The 19,412-nt window shown below is 27.1% G+C and overlaps 1 protein-coding gene across 4 annotated transcripts in view; it reads left to right on the top strand.

Annotated features, from left to right (window-relative positions):
- Positions 1–19,412, top strand: part of LOC127279688 (uncharacterized) — a 281,690-nt gene that overhangs the window by 144,086 nt on the left and 118,192 nt on the right. For all 4 annotated transcript variants that reach the window (XM_051302215.1, XM_051302214.1, XM_051302213.1 and 1 more), the window contains one exon: positions 14,155–14,426. In XM_051302215.1, coding sequence (XP_051158172.1) covers positions 14,230–14,426 — 197 coding nt within the window. In that variant the 5' untranslated portion in view covers positions 14,155–14,229. The remainder of the gene's footprint in view (positions 1–14,154; positions 14,427–19,412) is intronic.

The raw sequence follows: 19,412 nt of genomic DNA, 5'->3' as shown, positions 1-19,412 counted from the left end.
TACAAAAATACAAAAACACTAATAGGAAACTGGGAATAATTAAGATATAGATGTAACCAATTGGGTTACAAATCATTAAATCACATCATTAAATCACATTTCCGTCACTTTATAATTTTTTTTAATCATTATTTATTCATAATTATCTTTCAAATTATTATATTATAAAACACAAAACACATTATTATTCTCATTGTGAATATTTTAATTATTATTTCGAAATCATTTAATAATTATGCCAAAGGTCTTTTCATATACTTTAGATATAATGAATTGTTAAATTGAAATAAGTTACAAAATAATAACATGATCTAAATTCTTATTGTATCATTTAAATGTGGGTCTTCAATATATGACAGTTACTTAATCCCTTTGGAAGATTAAGTAATGTTAATGAAAATTATAAGTAGAGTAGGTGATTGAATGTATCACTGCCCCAGTTAAAAATGCAATGTTGTTGAAATTGCATGAAAATAAGGAGAAGTCAGTTGCAAAATCAACTCTCCTTCTACATGAATCGGGAGTGATCATTGTCACCAAACTCATTGTTTAAGAGAGTTTAAATAGTCGGTCTTTCGGCCAGTAGTGATCGAATGATCAGTATTCGTTCAAGTGTTGAGTATCATTTCCCGCAAAGGCGGATGTTGTGTTGATTCCCGCAAAAGGCGGATGATTATATTATTGAAGTCCCACAAAAAGTGGTTGAAGTTATTAATTAATCCCCAAGTAAGGGTTGATCTGTGTTAAATAATAATAAATACAAGTGTCTTGAAAATATATAAAAATAAATTGAGAAATTCATTATAACTAAATAAAGAAGAGAAGACTTCCGCATACCTAAATATCAAGTGACAAACAACGAGTAATACGATACTTTTCTGTAACGATTATAATTCTGGTGAGTCTCTTTAAATAATTGTGTTTAATAAAACAGTTTCTTGTGTTTCGAATCTATCTTGTTGATATTTGTGAGACTTGACGTAAGTCAAGTAGCTTCATTATTGAATTTTGTAATAAACCTTTCCTTGCATGTATAAAACAAATACTTTGAGAATAATTTGTAATAAATTGAGTGTTAATTTAATTTGACTCTATTTATTTATTTTTCACATTGAATTACTTTGTCTCATATTTCTTTTAACATTTTCTCTGAAATACCGTCTATCCGGGTTTATTGAATTGATAATTTACTGAGAGGTAGTCCACTACCTTATTCTAAAATTATTTAGCGAAGAGCATTTACGCTTTCCAAATAAGCGGAATTGTTAAGTAATAAAAATTAGTATTTTTCTAAAATATTTATTATTTCTCGTCAAGTTATCTATTTTATTTTTCTTTTGTTAATTAACATCCGTCTTTAACAGACTTTACCACCAAATGGTTTATTACAATTCGTAATATTCCTCGACATGGATTCCATTGCTTCTAATGCATATTTTGGAGCCATGGTTATTTCGTCCCAAATTATAAGTTTTGCACTTTTAAAAAGTTGAGCGGCTTTAGATGTACCAGTAATATTACAAGTTGAATTTTCGTTAAACAACAATGGACATTTAAACACAGAATGTGAAGTTCGACCACCTTTCAAAAGATTAGCTGCTATACCAGTCCATGCAACTACTATAACTTCAAGTTCTTCACTTTCCATAGCTGTAATAATCGTATTATGCAAATAACTCTTTCCGCTGCCTCCAGGACCATCAAGAAAAATATATCTATCAACACAATTATCGTTATAAACTACCTTCATGATAATATCAAAAGTTTGTTGTTGATGACTATTTAAACTCTGAATTAAAGTTTTAGCTTCTGTTTTCATTTTCTGCAATGCTACAAGATTATTATTTTTCTCTATTAAAACGAAATTATTTAAAATTTGGTGATCAATAATCGGTAATCCAAATTGATTTAATGAAAATCCATGAACTCCTAATATTTCTTTAATTAATATCAGTGATTGTTGATTTGGTAAATGCACAGCTAATCTATATGTAACATGCGATTGTTCATGAATATTAAATTCATATAACCTATACATTGCTTCTGGTGGACTTACATATCGTGTACTAATATATTGATAAATTTCATGGTATTGCATTTCTTTATTCTTATCATCAAAACCTACTATAGCACAATCATGTCCTTTGAAACAATATTTAAATAAATATTTAATACACTCTACGCAAGTACAAATTTCTACATTGATATGACAATTAAGTAATAAACTTAAATATGGATTATATGGAACAATAAACGAATTATCCGCAATAGTTTTGATATTTCCGTCTTTATCAAAAAATACAATTTGTTTACTATCATTTCTCCGTCTGTATGTAGAATAGCCTTTAGAATTATAATTAGTTTCCGAAGAAAATGGTTTTGGGTAATATTTAGTACAAACTTTTTTATCAGGATCCATACAAGGTGAATTCAAATTTTGTTGTCCACATGGTTCATGAATTTGAAATTGCTTAATGATTGAATAAAGTCTTGGATTAGTTTTTTCATCGGGAATTTCCGCACATACTATTTTATCTATAGTTTCAGCGTCATGAATTGCAAATTCTTTATCTAAAAATACAATTAAGTGTATATGTGGTAATCCACGTTTTTGAAATTCTATGACGTATACAAAAGCAACCATTGTACCAAAAATATTTTTTTCTTTTAATTCTGACATTAAAACTTTTACTTTTTCATGAAAAACTCTAACTACAATATCAGGTCGATCTGAGGCTGTTTGCCCTTTTAATAGATTTTCTTGTATTTCAGGCCAGTTTGGATTGCATGTCATAGTAATGAATAAATCTGGTTTTCCATATACTTGTACTAATCTCATAGCATCCATAAAAGATTGTTGATATGATCGTGGACCACTATTAAATGAAGAAGGTAAAATAACCATTCTTCCTGGACGAACATTTTCTTCATTTGCTTTGTTATTTATGTAATCCATTAAGCCACTGTACATTTCTGTACGAAGTTTAGTTTGTTGTTGTCGAATATATTTCAAACGCTCTCCTTCTACTTTACACCAAACATCAACTACGTATTGTTGAGTTAATTTTCCTAAAGATAAGCATGGATTGAATTGTCCTCTATATGATAATCTATAAGAATAAAATTGTAATGGAGTAACATTACGACCACCATAAACTTGTTTAATATCTACAATCCAACCAGGACCTCCTGCAGGAAAAATTAAAGGATATATCATTGGATCAACATTTGGACTCAGATTTGAAATTGGAATACTTTCAGCATTTCTAGGATAAATACATATATCACGATCTACTGGTGGTTCTCCGTTCTCAGTAGCAAATATTATTGCTACTTCATTACAAGTTGGAAAATTAAATACTTTTTGATTCAATTTTCTATCTCGTTTTATCCACATTTGAATATCTCTCACAGGTTGCTTTAACATTTTTGTTTTTTTTTCTTCTTCTAATTCTACTTCCCGTATCATTTTAAATGCTTTAGCAAAGGGATTTATATCTCTAAGCAAAATATCTAATTCTAGCATTAATTCAGGAAGACATTTCTTATTATAGTTATTACTTAATCGTTCTTGCACTGCTGAATTGGAATAAAGAATACACAATTGACCATACTTATGTCTGTCATTTTCATTTGGATGAAGTGAAAAAGTATTATGATATATTTGTCCATGTATACGAAATACAAATGGACCAACTCCTTTTGGAATTTCCAGTTTTGCTCCCCTGGCGGATTAGGAAAACCGAGTTGTAACCGAATTGGGTTACGATTCGGTTACGTTTCGGTTCATTGTGAAATTTTATCGTTAATCGACGAAATATGTAGTAAATAACTATTAGGAATGGTTAATATACATTTAGAGTGCTTATTTATGCAATAATAATAATAAATTAAGATATAATTAATTAATAATAAGTGTTTTAAGTGTACAGTGCATACAGTTGTTGAATTACCATATATATGTATATTACCATCAGCGGCAGCTGTGATACGCGCATTAAACCCTAGATGGCGTTAAGGATGACTTTGTGAATGAATTTCTAAAATTAAGCCCTTGAGTGTCAAATGTGTAAATAAATATATAAGTTTTAAAAAAATAGATCAATTTATTAAAACAACTTTTTTGATTTCTACAAATATAAAAAAAAAATTTTAAAAACGAACAAAAAGTTTTTTAATGAGAAAAAGTTTTTTTTGTGTCAAAATTAATCTTTCTCATTTTTCTTTTTTTGAATAAATTTTTTTTGAATTTTTGAATAAAAAAATTCATTTTCTCAATAAAATGAGAAAGATTAATTTTGACACAAAAAAAACTTTTTCCGTTAATTTAACTTTTCCTTTATGACAACAAATAGAAAATTTTTTATCCTGTGGTCTCTCACATAAAAAATTAAGCGAATTACAAAAAGTACATTTAACATTCATTGGTCCTAAATAATTTTGAGTAATTTCATTTTCATCTATTTTTATATCTGCAATTAAGGCAATTCCTATTGTTTCTAATTTAAGCTATTTATGTATAAACTTTTTTTCATCATTTTTTTGAAATTCTATAAATTTTACCTTACTTTTTATATTTCTATCTTTTCCTTTAACTTCCATTTCTTCTTTATTTTCATAATTGTTTTTAAATTCAATAAATTTTGTTTTATTTTGTCGACTTTTATATTCTTTCACTATTTCTAATTTTTCTTTTTTGGGATTATTTTTCAAAAATTCTATAGATTTTACTGCATTCTGAGTGTTTTGATCTTTTTCTTTTATTTCTACTTTTTCTTCTTCTTTTATTTCAAAATTTCTATTATTTAATTTTGCTAAACGCTTTCTATTTTTATCTTTTTCTTTTGTTTCTAATTTATTATGCTCTGTCATTTCAGATCGTTTATTTCTCATAATTAATTTTGCTTGATTTTTTCTTTTATTATCTTTTTCTCTGCTCGCAATTTTTCGTCTTTTTTATTTACAATGATTTTTTTTATTTCTAATTTTTCTTCTTCGTTACTTTCAATTCGCCGTTTTTTCAAAGCATCCTTAGATTGTATGCATTTGTCTAATTTATTTTTCGTTGTTTCTTCTTCTTTATTAAATACCAAATCATTTTGCTTTTTTGAATAAAAAGGAAAAAGCATTAAACGATTACTTTTAAACATTTTGTATAAATGGAGTCTCATCATTTTATGATTAAATATAACTGTGTCAGGCATCACATTAAAATAAACTGAAGTAGCAAATACAATAGCATATATACCACAGTCTATGGAGTTAGGTTGTTGTTGAACATCTAAATAAACTACATTAGGTTTAAATGGATACAAAGAGTTTAAAAAATTTTGTTGATCTGAATTTAAACATTTACTATTAAGACTATCGTAAACATAAAGATTTTCTCCATTATAATATGTGCAAATCCAATTACCATATTTCGTAGAACCACTGAAAAGTATTTGAATGTGCTTCTGATTTCTGTCAATGGGAATAATTTCATCTAGCATATATAAATATGTCGTATGTTGCATTTTAAAATTACCATCAGATTGAATTTCTAATAGTTTTTGAAATTTATAGATATGATTGTCGTTTAACATTTGTCCTTCTGTAAGAATGATATTTGAATCAGTTTCACTTAAATTAAAGAAATGATTTTCTGCATTTTTAAGATTATTCAACATTTTGATTTTTAATTTTTATATTTACAGTAAACAATACCAATGTTAGACACTTATATATTTTACAAAGGTTAATCTAAGAGAATATGATTTAATATGCCATTAATTTTATGCCATTAATTTTTAGCCATTAATTTGCAATTTAAATGATTTCTGGAACTGCTTTATTCACGACCACCTGAAAACAAACAAATAATTCGAATTAGTTAGATTTATTATATTTGATAAGTTTTAAATTTTACTAAAAGTTAAAAATGTTATGCTTAAACCCCTTAAATTTGTTCCAAATTGAAAAAAGATACCTGTATTTTTTATTTTGAAAAAAAAATATTTAGAGGACACGCAAAGACCAAGAAATTTACCCTTGATTCTTTATGAAGAAAACACATTTCTTCGTAAATTTGCTATTAAATCGTCAAAAACCATTCAAATCAGTAATGCATCGGGCCAGATCTTAACAACATTTATTATTAAAATAATAATTACACAGTCAGTGTTTTAACGTTTTTACGTAAAATTTAATAATTTGTAAAAAGATCTATGTTTTTAGGTGTTTTATGAAAGAAGTCGACAATTTAAAACAATTAATTTCAATTTCAATTTCATTTATTAACGGGACATGCCCTTTCGTACAAAAGTACTCCTAAATTCTAATAGTTACGTAAGTAACAATACAAAATAGAAAATATTAACTAAATCTAGGTAGGTGCTATAATGGTTAAAGTTCAGTATAAGTTTATACAGTAAAGAGTAACATAAATCAAATTACATTATTATCAAAGGAGAAGATTAAATTTTGATAAATTGAATCTGCTTTACCATTATATCAATTAATTTCAAAAATAATTGTTATTGTTCAATAATACTGATTTTCTTTAAATCACAATGTCTACATTTAGTTCTGTATGTATTTTCTTAAATCACTTTCATTGATAGAAATAAAATAAGTTTCTCTAGAAACGGACACAACCTTGGGCACCAAGTGGGGAAATCACTACAGATTCTCCTTACACGCATCTATTTGGACTGTAAGAGTGGATGTGCGATTTCTAGGGGGGATTTTAATTATGGTAGGGATCCCACGCCGGTAGACCATTGACACATTCATTTCTCCGTCTAATCGACGGGTCTCTAGTTCCTCCCTCACTCTCTTAATCTCCTCCCTTTGCATGACCGTCCTGTCATTCGACATCCAAAGATCTTCCAACTCCCTTGAACGTGTTGAGTCTCTTTTGACACTTACAAATTTTTTGAGAATTACTTGTGCCTTCTCTTCCGTCTCACATACAATCTTAACAGGGCGAGGCTTACGAGAAACCTGCGCATTAGAACCAATTCTAAATGTGCGTATATTTTCAAGATCATCTGTTTGAATGAATTTTTTTAATTTAGTCGTAACCACAGATTTCAAAGAACAACTATTATTTGACGAAGTGTCAAATTCTGGAAGATTAAATAAAACAAGATTGTTCTTTCTTTCATTTCGATCAACAAGTTCATTTATACAAACATTAGTTACTGAATTAGAATCAATATTTGTAGAACCATTTGCCTCAGATTTATCAAGTCTCTCTTCGACAACATTAAGACGCTCCGTCAAATCAACAACTCTGCTTTCCATATTAGTCAGCCTACACAGTGTGTCATCAAGTTTCCCTGGCGGATTCGATTTGCGTAATGTCTACTTAACTAAGCGGACTTTAGGTAGACATTAGGTAGACATGTAAAAAAACGTATAAAAAAGCTAATAATCGACTTATTATGATAAAAAAAAGTTGATAAAAGGGTAAATGAATGTTTATAGAGTAAATTCGTACAAAATTTGTAATTAATAAAGCAATAAATAATTAATAATGAATGGAAATGTGCGCGAGGTACCTGATCAGTTCAGCTGTACAATTATTTTCGTGCTATTTTCATGAAAAGAATATAAATTAACTGCAAAAACAATTGATATTTATAAAAAAGTGTAAAATTGATTTAATTTTATTGTTTGCAATACGAATTATTAAATAATAATTAAGTTTTTATCAAATGTGAATAGTGTTGTGAAAACCTGTGAAAACTAATGAGTTACTACATTACCGATCGCATATGATAATAAAAAGTTCTCGATGAGTGTAACAAAAAAGCTGCAATCATGTCCGTAATTTTGGACGAGAAACAATTATGAAATCAATAATTATTTGTATAACTTTATTCTGCATTTTAAAATTCACTTTTTATTTTCTTTCAAAGCAAAAGCTTGGAAGAAAACATGCTCGCACTGTATTGTAAAAACTGGTGGCGCCATCTCTCATATGCGATCGGTAATGTAGTAACTCATTAGTTTTCACAGGTTTTCACAACACTATTCACATTTGATAAAAACTTAATTATTATTTAATAATTCGTATTGCAAACAATAAAATTAAATCAATTTTACACTTTTTTATAAATATCAATTGTTTTTGCAGTTAATTTATATTCTTTTCATGAAAATAGCACGAAAATAATTGTACAGCTGAACTGATCAGGTACCTCGCGCACATTTCCATTCATTAATAATTATTTATTGCTTTATTAATTACAAATTTTGTACGAATTTACTCTATAAACATTCATTTACCCTTTTATCAACTTTTTTTTATCATAATAAGTCGATTAATAGCTTTTTTATACGTTTTTTTACATGTCTACCTAATGTCTACCTAAAGTCCGCTTAGTTAAGTAGACATTACGCAAATCGAATCCGCCAGGGTTTTTGTTGATATCTGACATGTTTTCAGTCATATTGGCAAAATTATCAGAAACTGTTGTTGATAAAACCTTAATAGCTCTCAAAATACTATCCAAGTTAACAGAGGTTTGTGAAGATTGAGAATTATTTGAAGGAGACAATGACCTAGGTTTACAACATTTGGTGAACGACCCATCAGGCAAAGTAGACAGCTGTAATGCACAACTGGGATGATAAGGAAGATTACACTTCCTACACAAAGTAGGAATAGCACGTGTAATATCTTTACCACATTTTGCACAATTTTCAACACTAGAGGCCATTTTTGCACACAAATAATTATTCAAAACAAAATAAAAAGTAAATTGAGCGAAAGCAGTTCCAATTTAAGTTACATAAACAAAAAACTTCACACAAGTATATCAGTCCAATGTTAGGTTAGAAAAAATTCAAATCAGAGAGCCAAGTTAAGGCAAATGGTGCAGACAATAAAAAACTTTCACTAAAAACCAGCACAAAATAATGTTTATAACTTTAATGTTGTAAAAGAACAGACCAAACTTAAACCGTTTTATTTAAACAAAATCAACCGAGACACATGTGAACACGTGTTTAGTAGCTGCCACCTAGCGGCAGTTTTAATTAATTGGTTAAACAATTGTTAATGATTACTGTGACTAATTAAAAACAGTATTTTAATATTATAAACATAAATAGTAGAAAAATTCAGAAAAAACTACAACGTTCTATGATTATTTGAATAATTGTTATAAATAATAATAATAAAATTTTAAACAAATTAAAAATACATTGAAACATTAAGAAAAATGCATAATTTGTCAAATTACAACAATTTAGTTAATAACCGAATTAATATTAATATTGATAAATAATTAAATAAGAATAAAATCCATAAAAATCAGTATGGATACTGTTTTTTGAATCTTCTTCAAAAACTGGCCCAATGCATTACTGATTTGAATGACTTTTAACGATTTTATAGCAAATTTACGAAAAGTGAGATTTCCCAATAAAGAATCAATAGTAAATTTCATGGTCTTTAAGCGACCTCTAAATATTGTTATTTTTCAAAATAAAAAAATATGAGTTCTTTTTCTTTCAATTTGGAACAAATTTAAAAGGTCAGATATTGTTATATCAAATATGTCAGTTATTGTTTTTTATTGCTTTATTTATTTATAATAATAATTTTAAAAATTCCAAAAAGTATCCTTTACTAATTTGAAAAAATAAAATAAAATTTCAATTTTTATTTTTATTAATTATTACTGAAAGATTGAAATTTCTATTTCTAAAAAATTTTAACATTAATACTTTATGAGTAAAAAATAAATAAAAATGTTAAATTGATAATATGTAAAAAAAATTTTATTTCAATAAATTATTACTGAAAGATTGAAATTTCTATTTCTAAAAGATTTTAACATTAATACTTTATGAGTAAAAAATAAATAAAAATGTTAAATTTATAATATGTAAAAAAAAATTTATTTTAATAAATTATTACTGAAAGATTGAAATTTCTATTTCTAAAAGATTTTAACATTAATAATTCATGAGTAAAAAATGAATAAAAATTTTAAACATACCTGGCTCAGAATTACAATTCTGGCTTCTACCAAACAAGGAATATACCAAAAATAATCGTTTAAATTCTTCGCGTCTGAAATTAAATTATAATTAAAAAGTTAAACACTTTATTTTAATTTAATTAGATATTATTTTTTAATAACAAATTTAATATATATATATATATATATATATATACATATATATATATATATATATATATATATATATATATATATTTACAATGTAAATTATTATTATAAAATAATTTGTTTTTTATTATTATTAAAAAAAATACTTACTTTTTACTTCGAATTCGCGAAGAGAACACAATTAATTTATTGCACAACACAACTTGCAATTCACTTTCTGATAAAATCCAAACTTTCTAATAAAGAAATGTCGAAAATTGTATTGTCAAAAAGTAACCATAAGTGACACAATTTATTTAATTTAATTAAAAATTATTTAATTTAAAATTTGAGTTCCGACTCGATATAATTTTAAAGAAAACATTTACTTATTCTTTTTAAAGATTCTTTAATTCGAGGAATGGAGAAAGATGGAGAATGGAAATGGATACAATAATCCATTATAATAATTTAGTATTCCGTTAGCAAAATCGATTGTCTTTTGTTTTTTTCCTGAAGTTAGGTTCTTTTGATTGATATATATATATATATATATATATAGGTTGTTTTGATTGATATATATATATATCAAAAGAACCTAACTTCAGGAAAAAACAAAAGACAATCGATTTTGCTAACGGAATACTAAATTATTATAATGAATTATTGTATCCATTTCCATTCTCCATATTTCTCCATTCCTCGAATTAAAGAATCTTTAAAAAGAATAAGTAAATGTTTTCTTTAAAATTATATCGAGTCGGAACTCAAATTTTTATAATGTTCAAAATTTAAATAAAGAAATTTGTTAACCTTTTGTTTATAAAATCGCATGTTTTATTTAATTTAAAAATAAAATCTTTTCGAATATGGTTTTTTCGAACCGCCCTCTCTACTGTTAACCAAGAATTGCTACTGCAGCAGGCCGAGTAAAAAGGAAGATTATTTTTATTTAATTGGAATTTTGAATCATTTCCCTGTGCTTTGAGTTTCCCTTGATTATTGAATTTGACAGTCTTTGAGTAAAAGCCTAGTGCCCTTGTATACACTCAAAAAAAATTTATTTGATTCAAATACTTCAAATTATTTGAAAAATATTTAATTGGTTCAAATACTTTTTATTTGAATAAAAAATATATGTATTTGATTCAAATAACTTGAATTATTTGAATCGCATTTATTTGAACCAAATAAATCGTATTTGGTTCAATTAAATAATTAATTGAATTGAATAAATAAATTTATTTAATACAAATAATGAGTTACTTGAAACTATTCATTCATTTATTTCACTCAAATATTTCGTTTATTTGTTACAAATAAAAAGTATTTGACACAATAAATTTATGTAGGTAGTTAATTCCCATAAACTGAATTATTTAATACAAACTTTTAATACAACAATTTATTTATTTATTTCACTCAAATATTTCGTTTTATTGAAACAAATAAAAATTATTTGATACAATAACTTTATTTAATTGATTCAAGTCAACTTAATTATTTAATACTAATACACTATTTTATCAAGACAAATAAAAAAATATTTTAATCAATTAAATGTTTAATGTCATCAAAGTGTCCTGGAAACCTTAATATTTTGAAAAACTGAAAACCTACGTTTATTAAAAAAATTTTTTCACTTCAAAACTACAATGTTGAATGTGTAATTTGTCTTTTAAATTTTTTATTTTTTTATGCTACATTTTTGTTTTACTTTGACATAATTTTGTTTAAATAAAAAAATTATGAGTTAAAAAAATATTTCTTAAAAAATTAAACTAATAAAAATATTTTACATAATTTTTTATAATTTTGATATAAAAATTTAAAAATTATGTAAAATATTTTTGTTAGTTGAATTTTTTAAGAAATATAAAAAAAATAAAAATTATTTTATAAAATATTTCGGGAATCCTTGAATTTTCTTTAAAACACAAAATGACAAAAAAAATTCACAAAGTGTTTTTTAACACCATCTACTGATCAACGCGTGTATTACGCCGGTAATATGCATATATGTGACGCGACGCGAAGAAAGGGACCTAAGCGTCCAAACGGCAATTTCACAGGAGAGAGAAAAGAGTAGGCAAGAACGTGGCGAAGAGTTTCCGATATCTCTTACTCTCTCTTGCTTCCCACTACTATTTCAAGTTGGCGTCTGTGTGTTCGGGCGTCTTCGGAAAGTAAAGAGAGATGCACCTCGTACACGTGCTTTCGTAGTGAGAGAGAACGGTGTAGTCAGCGCATCTCTCTCTAAATCACGAATACCGACCCGAACTTCAAGTGACGCATGGACACAGTGAGAGGGGAGCGTACGCATGTGTGTGTGAGGAAAAAGAGAGTCAATTCTCTACACGAATCGCTCATGTTTAAATTGTTATTGCAAAAAAACTATTTGATAAAATTTAATTTTGACTTCACATAATTAAAAAGCAATCCTTAATTTATCTGAATCAATCATAATCCGAAAATCAAAAATTGGACTCTTAGGTCCCTTTCTTCGCGTCGCGTCACATATTAAGGTTACAACAAAAATTTTTTATATATTATATATTTAATTATTTAGTACTAGTTTATTGTATAAATAACAAAAATAATTAATATTAATTCAATAGGAAAAAAAGTTAATTTTCTGTCATTTTCCTTTTTTTCAATTACAAAATAGAGTATACCATGACAGGTAAATACACTACTCTTTAAAAAAGTTAATTATTTAATAATAAGAGTTTAATTATCCAATAATATTGCATAAATCGACTCAAAAACATTAATTATTACTTCCTAATAGCAATTTTACCAATATTTCAATTATTTTTTGCAATATATGGCCTCAAACCTAAACGAACCGAAACTTGACCGAGCTCAGTCAACTTCTCGGTTTACACAATCCGCTAGGGTTGGTTCCAAATCATCGCGCCACTATAGTTTTTATGAAAATTAATTGATATTTCAAAAATTTTTTTAACCTTTATTGCATAAATTTGTTCATATTTAATGTGCAAATGAGTAGAAAAAATAAAATTTTAGCTCGAAGCAGTTTAATTGTTATTATTTACGCATAAATGTTCAGTTTTTAGTTCAAAATCATCGCGCCACTATAGTTTTTATGACAATGAATTGATATCCTAGAACTTTTTTTCATCTTTTATTGCATAAATTTGTTCATATTTAATGTGCAAATGAATATAAAAAATAAAATTTTTGGTCGAAGCAATTTAATTGTTATTATTTATGCATAAATCTTCAGTTTTTAGTTCAAAATCGTCGCGGATAATAATCTTAAATTTAACCCTATTAATATTTTAAAAATAAATGTCATAATTTATGTTTTACTTTTTTTATACGTAACCCTATTAAAAATTCCCACATGGGATCCTATATATGATTCCATATGGGTTCCTTTATAAAAACTGCGATTTATCTGAAAAGAAAAAAATTTGTGCTCTGTAATACACCTTCTGAGTTAAAGTCTCAGCTTACATAGTATTCAAGAATGATCTCAACTGTGGAAAAAAAATTATCACCATCTGGGGGCGTAAGAGTGGAATTATGATTATTTACATCTATATTGAAATTTCCCATATAATTTCCTATATAAATTCACATATAATTTCCTACTTGGTATCTTATGTGGACAACTAAAACAGTGATATTCATACATGACATCCCATATGTATTCCTATATGATGAATTCTTACATGAGATCCGATGTAGGAATCCATGTGAGAACATATATAGAATCTTATGTAAGATACTACATAAGCTTCTACATGGATTCCTACATACATGACGGTATTCCTATACGTTGAATTCTTACATGAGATCCGATGTAGGAATCCATGTGAGAACATATATAGGATCTTATAGTAGATACTACATAACGTAGGTTTAGTAGTTAATACTCGAAGTTGTTTTATCTTATTGCAGCAATGAGATTTGTATAAGCATAAGAGACAATAATAATATCTTACCCATGTCATTCAGTTTCTGTCATATGTTTTTTAATTATTCTATTCTGAATTTTATCAAATACTTTATATTTTAGGTATTAATATTAAAACTAAATAAAGAAGCTCCTTTAAGGAAAGATATATTTCGTGCTCCAGGACATCAAGGGAACATGAAGAAGCTTATATATTTTTTACAGACTGGTCGACTGATTAATATGGATAATTTTAGTGTTTATACAATTGCTAGTGCTCTAAAAAAGTTTCTACGTAAAATCCCTGGAGGAGTTTTTGGACGGGAAGGGGAAATGCAACTGTTTACTGTAATTCAACTTGAGAGTATTGAGCAACAAAGGGACCAAATTCATAAGTATGTTAAATTTAGTATTAAAGTAGATATTTTTCTCAAATTTTATTAAAAAACCTCATTCTACGTAGAATTAAATACATTTTAAAGAATCATGTAGGAAGTTTCTAATAGATTATTGCTTATGTTTACCACAATTTAAAAAATTACGTTTTTAAACGTATTTTTTTAACCCCTACGTACATAACACGGTGCTTCTCAAGCATGAATAGGTTCAACTAAAATGGTTCCAAAAACTGTTTTAATGGGTTTTTAGAAGAGTATTCGTAGATCTAAAAACTGCTGTGCTTCAAATAGTAGCTGATCGTTTTCTCAAGAAATCTAAAAATTGCGTTCTGTTATGTTTAATACTACTATTATTCTAATATTATTATTATAATCTAATACTATTATTATAATATTCTGTAAAACAAACGGCAATTTATTTTATTTATATTATAATAATCTTTGTATTCATTCCTTCATTCATTCACATTTTCTTAGTACCTGAATTTTCTCATTATTATTAGATTATATATACATATATATCTTTCCTTTGAAGGAGCTTCTACAATAGCTCCGTTTGGCAACTCCAAGTCCAAGTCCAAGTCGGTTGGAGTTGGTTGCGCACGCATGGTGTTGCCAACCGTCGCCGAGTTGAAAATGAAAAAAAAAATTGTGTGTGATCTCGTGCTTACGAAATAGTTGAGGTTATGTACCTTTAAAGCTGTAAACACGCTGTAAAGTTTAATAAATTATTTGTTGTTGTTGCTTTTGATGTTGCCACCTTCTCATCGTTTTTTAAAGAGAAGAAAAATATTAATTAAATTAAATTTTTCTTTTATAAATAACAAAATTTTTTTCCCCGAATAATACACACATGCAATGAATTTAATATTTGTAATATATAAATATACACTGAGAGACCTTTTGCACCGTAACAGACTTTCGACAGACGGCTGCGGAGCATTCTAGCGGTCAGCTATGAAACTACGTTTTTGGTCTGCAGCCGTACAATTTTTGGAGCGTAGCTGTCCAAAAAATTGACGGCCGAAAGGTTCATTTTCATTTTTGGGCAGTCACGATACAAAATTTAGAATGCAGCGCACCAAAACCTATAGTGGCGCTGCAGTCACACACGTAGTTCTGATGCGGTGCAAAAGGTCTCTCAGTGTAGTAATAAAAAAATATACAATTAATAAGATGAACTGTCAATACAAATTTTTTTTTTATATTTTTTATTGACATTATAATAAAAGTTTTTCATCATTTTGATTTCACAATATATTAAAAAGGTATTTTCATGAACATAACCTTACAATATTTTTACATTTCATCACATGAGAAGGGCGTAATCATAAAATGGTATTAAATTTAAAAATATTTGAAAAATAATGGAAAACGTGCGTTGACATATTTATTATATTTTTAATTAAATACGATTTTTAAAAATAACTTAACTTAAGATTACATTATTCTCATTAACAGATTATTTTACTATACTATTTTAATGTTATTTTCAGAATTAAATTCAGATTAGAGTATTTAGATTATAGTGTTTAAAATGTTTGTAGAGTCTTAAATGTTTTTTTTTCTTCTAATAAGAAATCTGTTTGTCAGGGAAAAAGTTATTATTTACATGGAAAAATGGAGAATTCAGGAAATTGGATTACAAAAATATTATGGCAACGCATGAAGAAATTAACTTTTTAAAGAATTATCACATATAGTAATTATATTCAATGAATTTTAGACGAAAAAATTCATTCATAAAATATTAAACTTTGAAAATTATCTGCATTCTCTAATATTAAAATAAGCAAAAAATATTGTAAGGTTATGTTCATGACAATACCTTTTTAATATATTGTGAAATAATCAAAATGATGAAAAACTTTTATTATAATGTCAATAAAAAACATAAAAAAAATTTTGTATTGACAGTTCATCTCATTTATTGTATATTTCTTTATTACTATATTTATATATTACAAATATTAAATTCATTGCATGTGTGTATTATTCGGGGAAAAAATTTTGTTGTTTATAAAAGAAAAATTTAATTTAATTTATATTTTTCTTCTCTTTAAAAAACGATGAGACGGCGGCAACATCAACAGCAACAACAACAAATAATTTATTAAACTTTACAGCGTGTTTACAGCTTTAAAGGTACATAACCTCAACTATGTATTTCGTGAGCACGAGATCACGCACAATTTTTTTTTTCATTTTCAACTCGGCGACAGTTGGCAACACCATGCGTGCGCAACCAACTCCAACCGACTTGGACTTGGACTTGGAGTTGGAGTTGCGAAACGGAGCTATTGTAGAAGCTCCTTGATAATTAGGGTTCTGGAGGGTTTCTACCTGAAATTTGTTTTGTCAAAACATCTTTCGGTTGAGGGTTCGTAAGATGGTCGATGACCATACTGTTTTAATACTGTCCTGAAAGGTGAAGTTGTAAAAGTACGAATTTTCTTAAAAAATGTTTAAGACAAAAGTTGTTCCAAACAAAAAGATCTACATATTTGAAACCAAAAAATTGGGCCGGGGCCCAATGTTGGGCCATACAATGAAAAAAGAGGTTTTCTTAAATAAGACCACTAATTTTCAGTATCAAGTTCGTAATGCCTATGAAATTCTGCGTTCAGACATGTATAAGTGCTCAAAATATTGGTCCCAATGTCTGAGATTGGGCCCAACATTTTTTGACAAACAAATAAATAAATTTTAAAAAATCTTATCTTTGGGGTTTTTGGGGTCACAGGATTAGAAATTCGAAGCTAATTTTGAAATAAGGCACAGAACCCAATGTAAGATTCCACGGCCCAAAGTGAGACCCACAGTAAAGAAATTAGTTTTCTTAAATAAAACCCACTAATTTCCAGTATCCATTTCGTAATCGTTATGAAATTCTGGGTTAAGACTTGTAGTACGAATGCCAAAAATATTGGGCCAAATGTCTGGGATTGGGCCCAATATTTTTGAAATTTGTACCACAAGTCTAAGCACAGAATTTCATAACGATTACGAAATGGATGGAAACTAATTTTTTTACTGTGGGTCTCACATTGGGCCCCCAAAAATAAGATTTTTTAAAATTTATTTATTTGTTTGTCAAAAAATGTTGGGCCCAATCTCAGACATTGGGACCAATATTTTGAGCACTTATACAACATGTCTGAGCGCAGAATTTCATAGGGATTACGAACATGATACTGAAAATTAGTGGTCTTATTTAAGAAAACCTCTTTTTTTATTGTACGACCCAACATTGGGCCCCGGCCCAATTTTTTGGTTTCAAATATGTAGATCTTTTTGTTTGGAACAACTTTTGTCTTAAACATTTTTTACGAAAATTCGTACTTTTCGAGATATTTGCAAGTTTCCATACTATATAATGGACGTGAAAACTAAGATGCGCGCGTCCCGTCGCGCCGCACGGGACGTTTTAATTTATTTCTCGCAAAGTTCTTGCTGTCCCATTATGAAAATTAGAGGAGTTATTCTTAACATCATAGACATTAAGTAGAAAAAAAAATTTTTAAAATCGAAGAGGTAGTTTTTTCAAAAAATGAATTCAAAATTTTTTTTTGACTTTTTTCCGGGCAAAAAAAATTTTTTTTTATGAAATATTTTTTTCTTAAAATAGCATCTTTTTGTGAGAAATTTGAAAAAAATTGATCTCGTTTGGATAACAAGAAAAAAAATTACATGTTTTTTTTAAAAAAATGACATAAATTTTTAATTAGAGATATCTAAAAAAAATTTGAAAATTTTGAAAAATTGTTTGTGGGCTTTCATTCTGTACAAATAAAGGAACATATTCACAAGGTTTCAATAAAATTGATCCAATCTTCAAAAATTCTTGTGATCACATCCCATGGAATTGCTGATATAAAATGTCCATCTTCTGACCAGTTCCAGTTCGTCACATTGCATTTTGTAGAATATTTTCGATTTAAAAATACAGTATTACAGTGAATTAATTTTTAATTCATTGAATTAATACATAAATTCACTCACTGTATGTGAGTGAATACAAAGTAAACTTAGTGTATATATTGTGACTCTTGTGTATATAAAGTAAACTTCGTAGTGAATATAAAGTCAACTTCGTGAATATATTAAGTAAGTAATATAATAAGTATTGTTACATTTTTAATCTGATTCTTTACCTCATTTTGTAAATTAATTACTGGAACAATTTACTATTGAAAAAAATCGAATTGATTGATATTTATATTGGAAAATAAATTGGTTATATTTGATAATAGGTAAAATTGGTTATATTTGATAAAAGACAAAATTAGTTATATTTGATAAAAGACGAAATTAGTTAAATTTGATAAAAGGCAAAATTGGTTATATTTGATAAAAGGAAGAATTGGTTATATTGGATGAAAGCCAAAATGGGTTATATTTGATAAAAAGTAAAAATGGTTATATTGGATTAATGGTAAAATTGAGTATTTTGGATAAAAGGCAAAATTGGTTGTATTGGATAAAAGGCAAAATTGGTTATATTGGATTAAATGCAAAATTGGTTTTATTGGATAAAAGGCAAAATTGGTTATACTGGATAAAAAGCAAAAAAGGTTATATTGGATTAAAGGCAAAATTTGTTGTATTGGATAAAAGGCAAAATTGGTTATGTTGGAGAGAGTGAGAGAGAGGGTTAAAGATATTTAGATTTTCATGAATTAAAAAGAAAATTAAACGAAGTATACTATGGCCAACATAAAAGAGGATGATATTTTAAGTGGTAAAGATTTCAAAATTATTAAAAATAGAAATAAATTGTTAAATGACATGCATATGTACAAATTTGAAGATTTATTAAGAAAAGATTCAAACTCTTTTTTCAATATGCAAAGTACTTTATTTGTACAAATGCTTGATTTTATTGTCCCAATTAGAGAAGGTGATAAACCTATTTAAATACTTTTTATGCGGTAATAACAATTATGGTCATTGGATTTGTGTCTATTACGATGGAGTAAGGCT

Source organism: Leptopilina boulardi, unplaced genomic scaffold (genome assembly GCF_019393585.1).
Source record: "Leptopilina boulardi isolate dan_hultmark-lab unplaced genomic scaffold, ZJU_Lbou_2.1 LbouV2_222, whole genome shotgun sequence".
Classification (NCBI taxonomy): Eukaryota; Metazoa; Arthropoda; class Insecta; order Hymenoptera; family Figitidae; genus Leptopilina; species Leptopilina boulardi.
The sequence above is the reverse complement of the archived record's forward strand: the minus strand, read 5'-3'. Positions and strand labels throughout refer to the sequence as shown.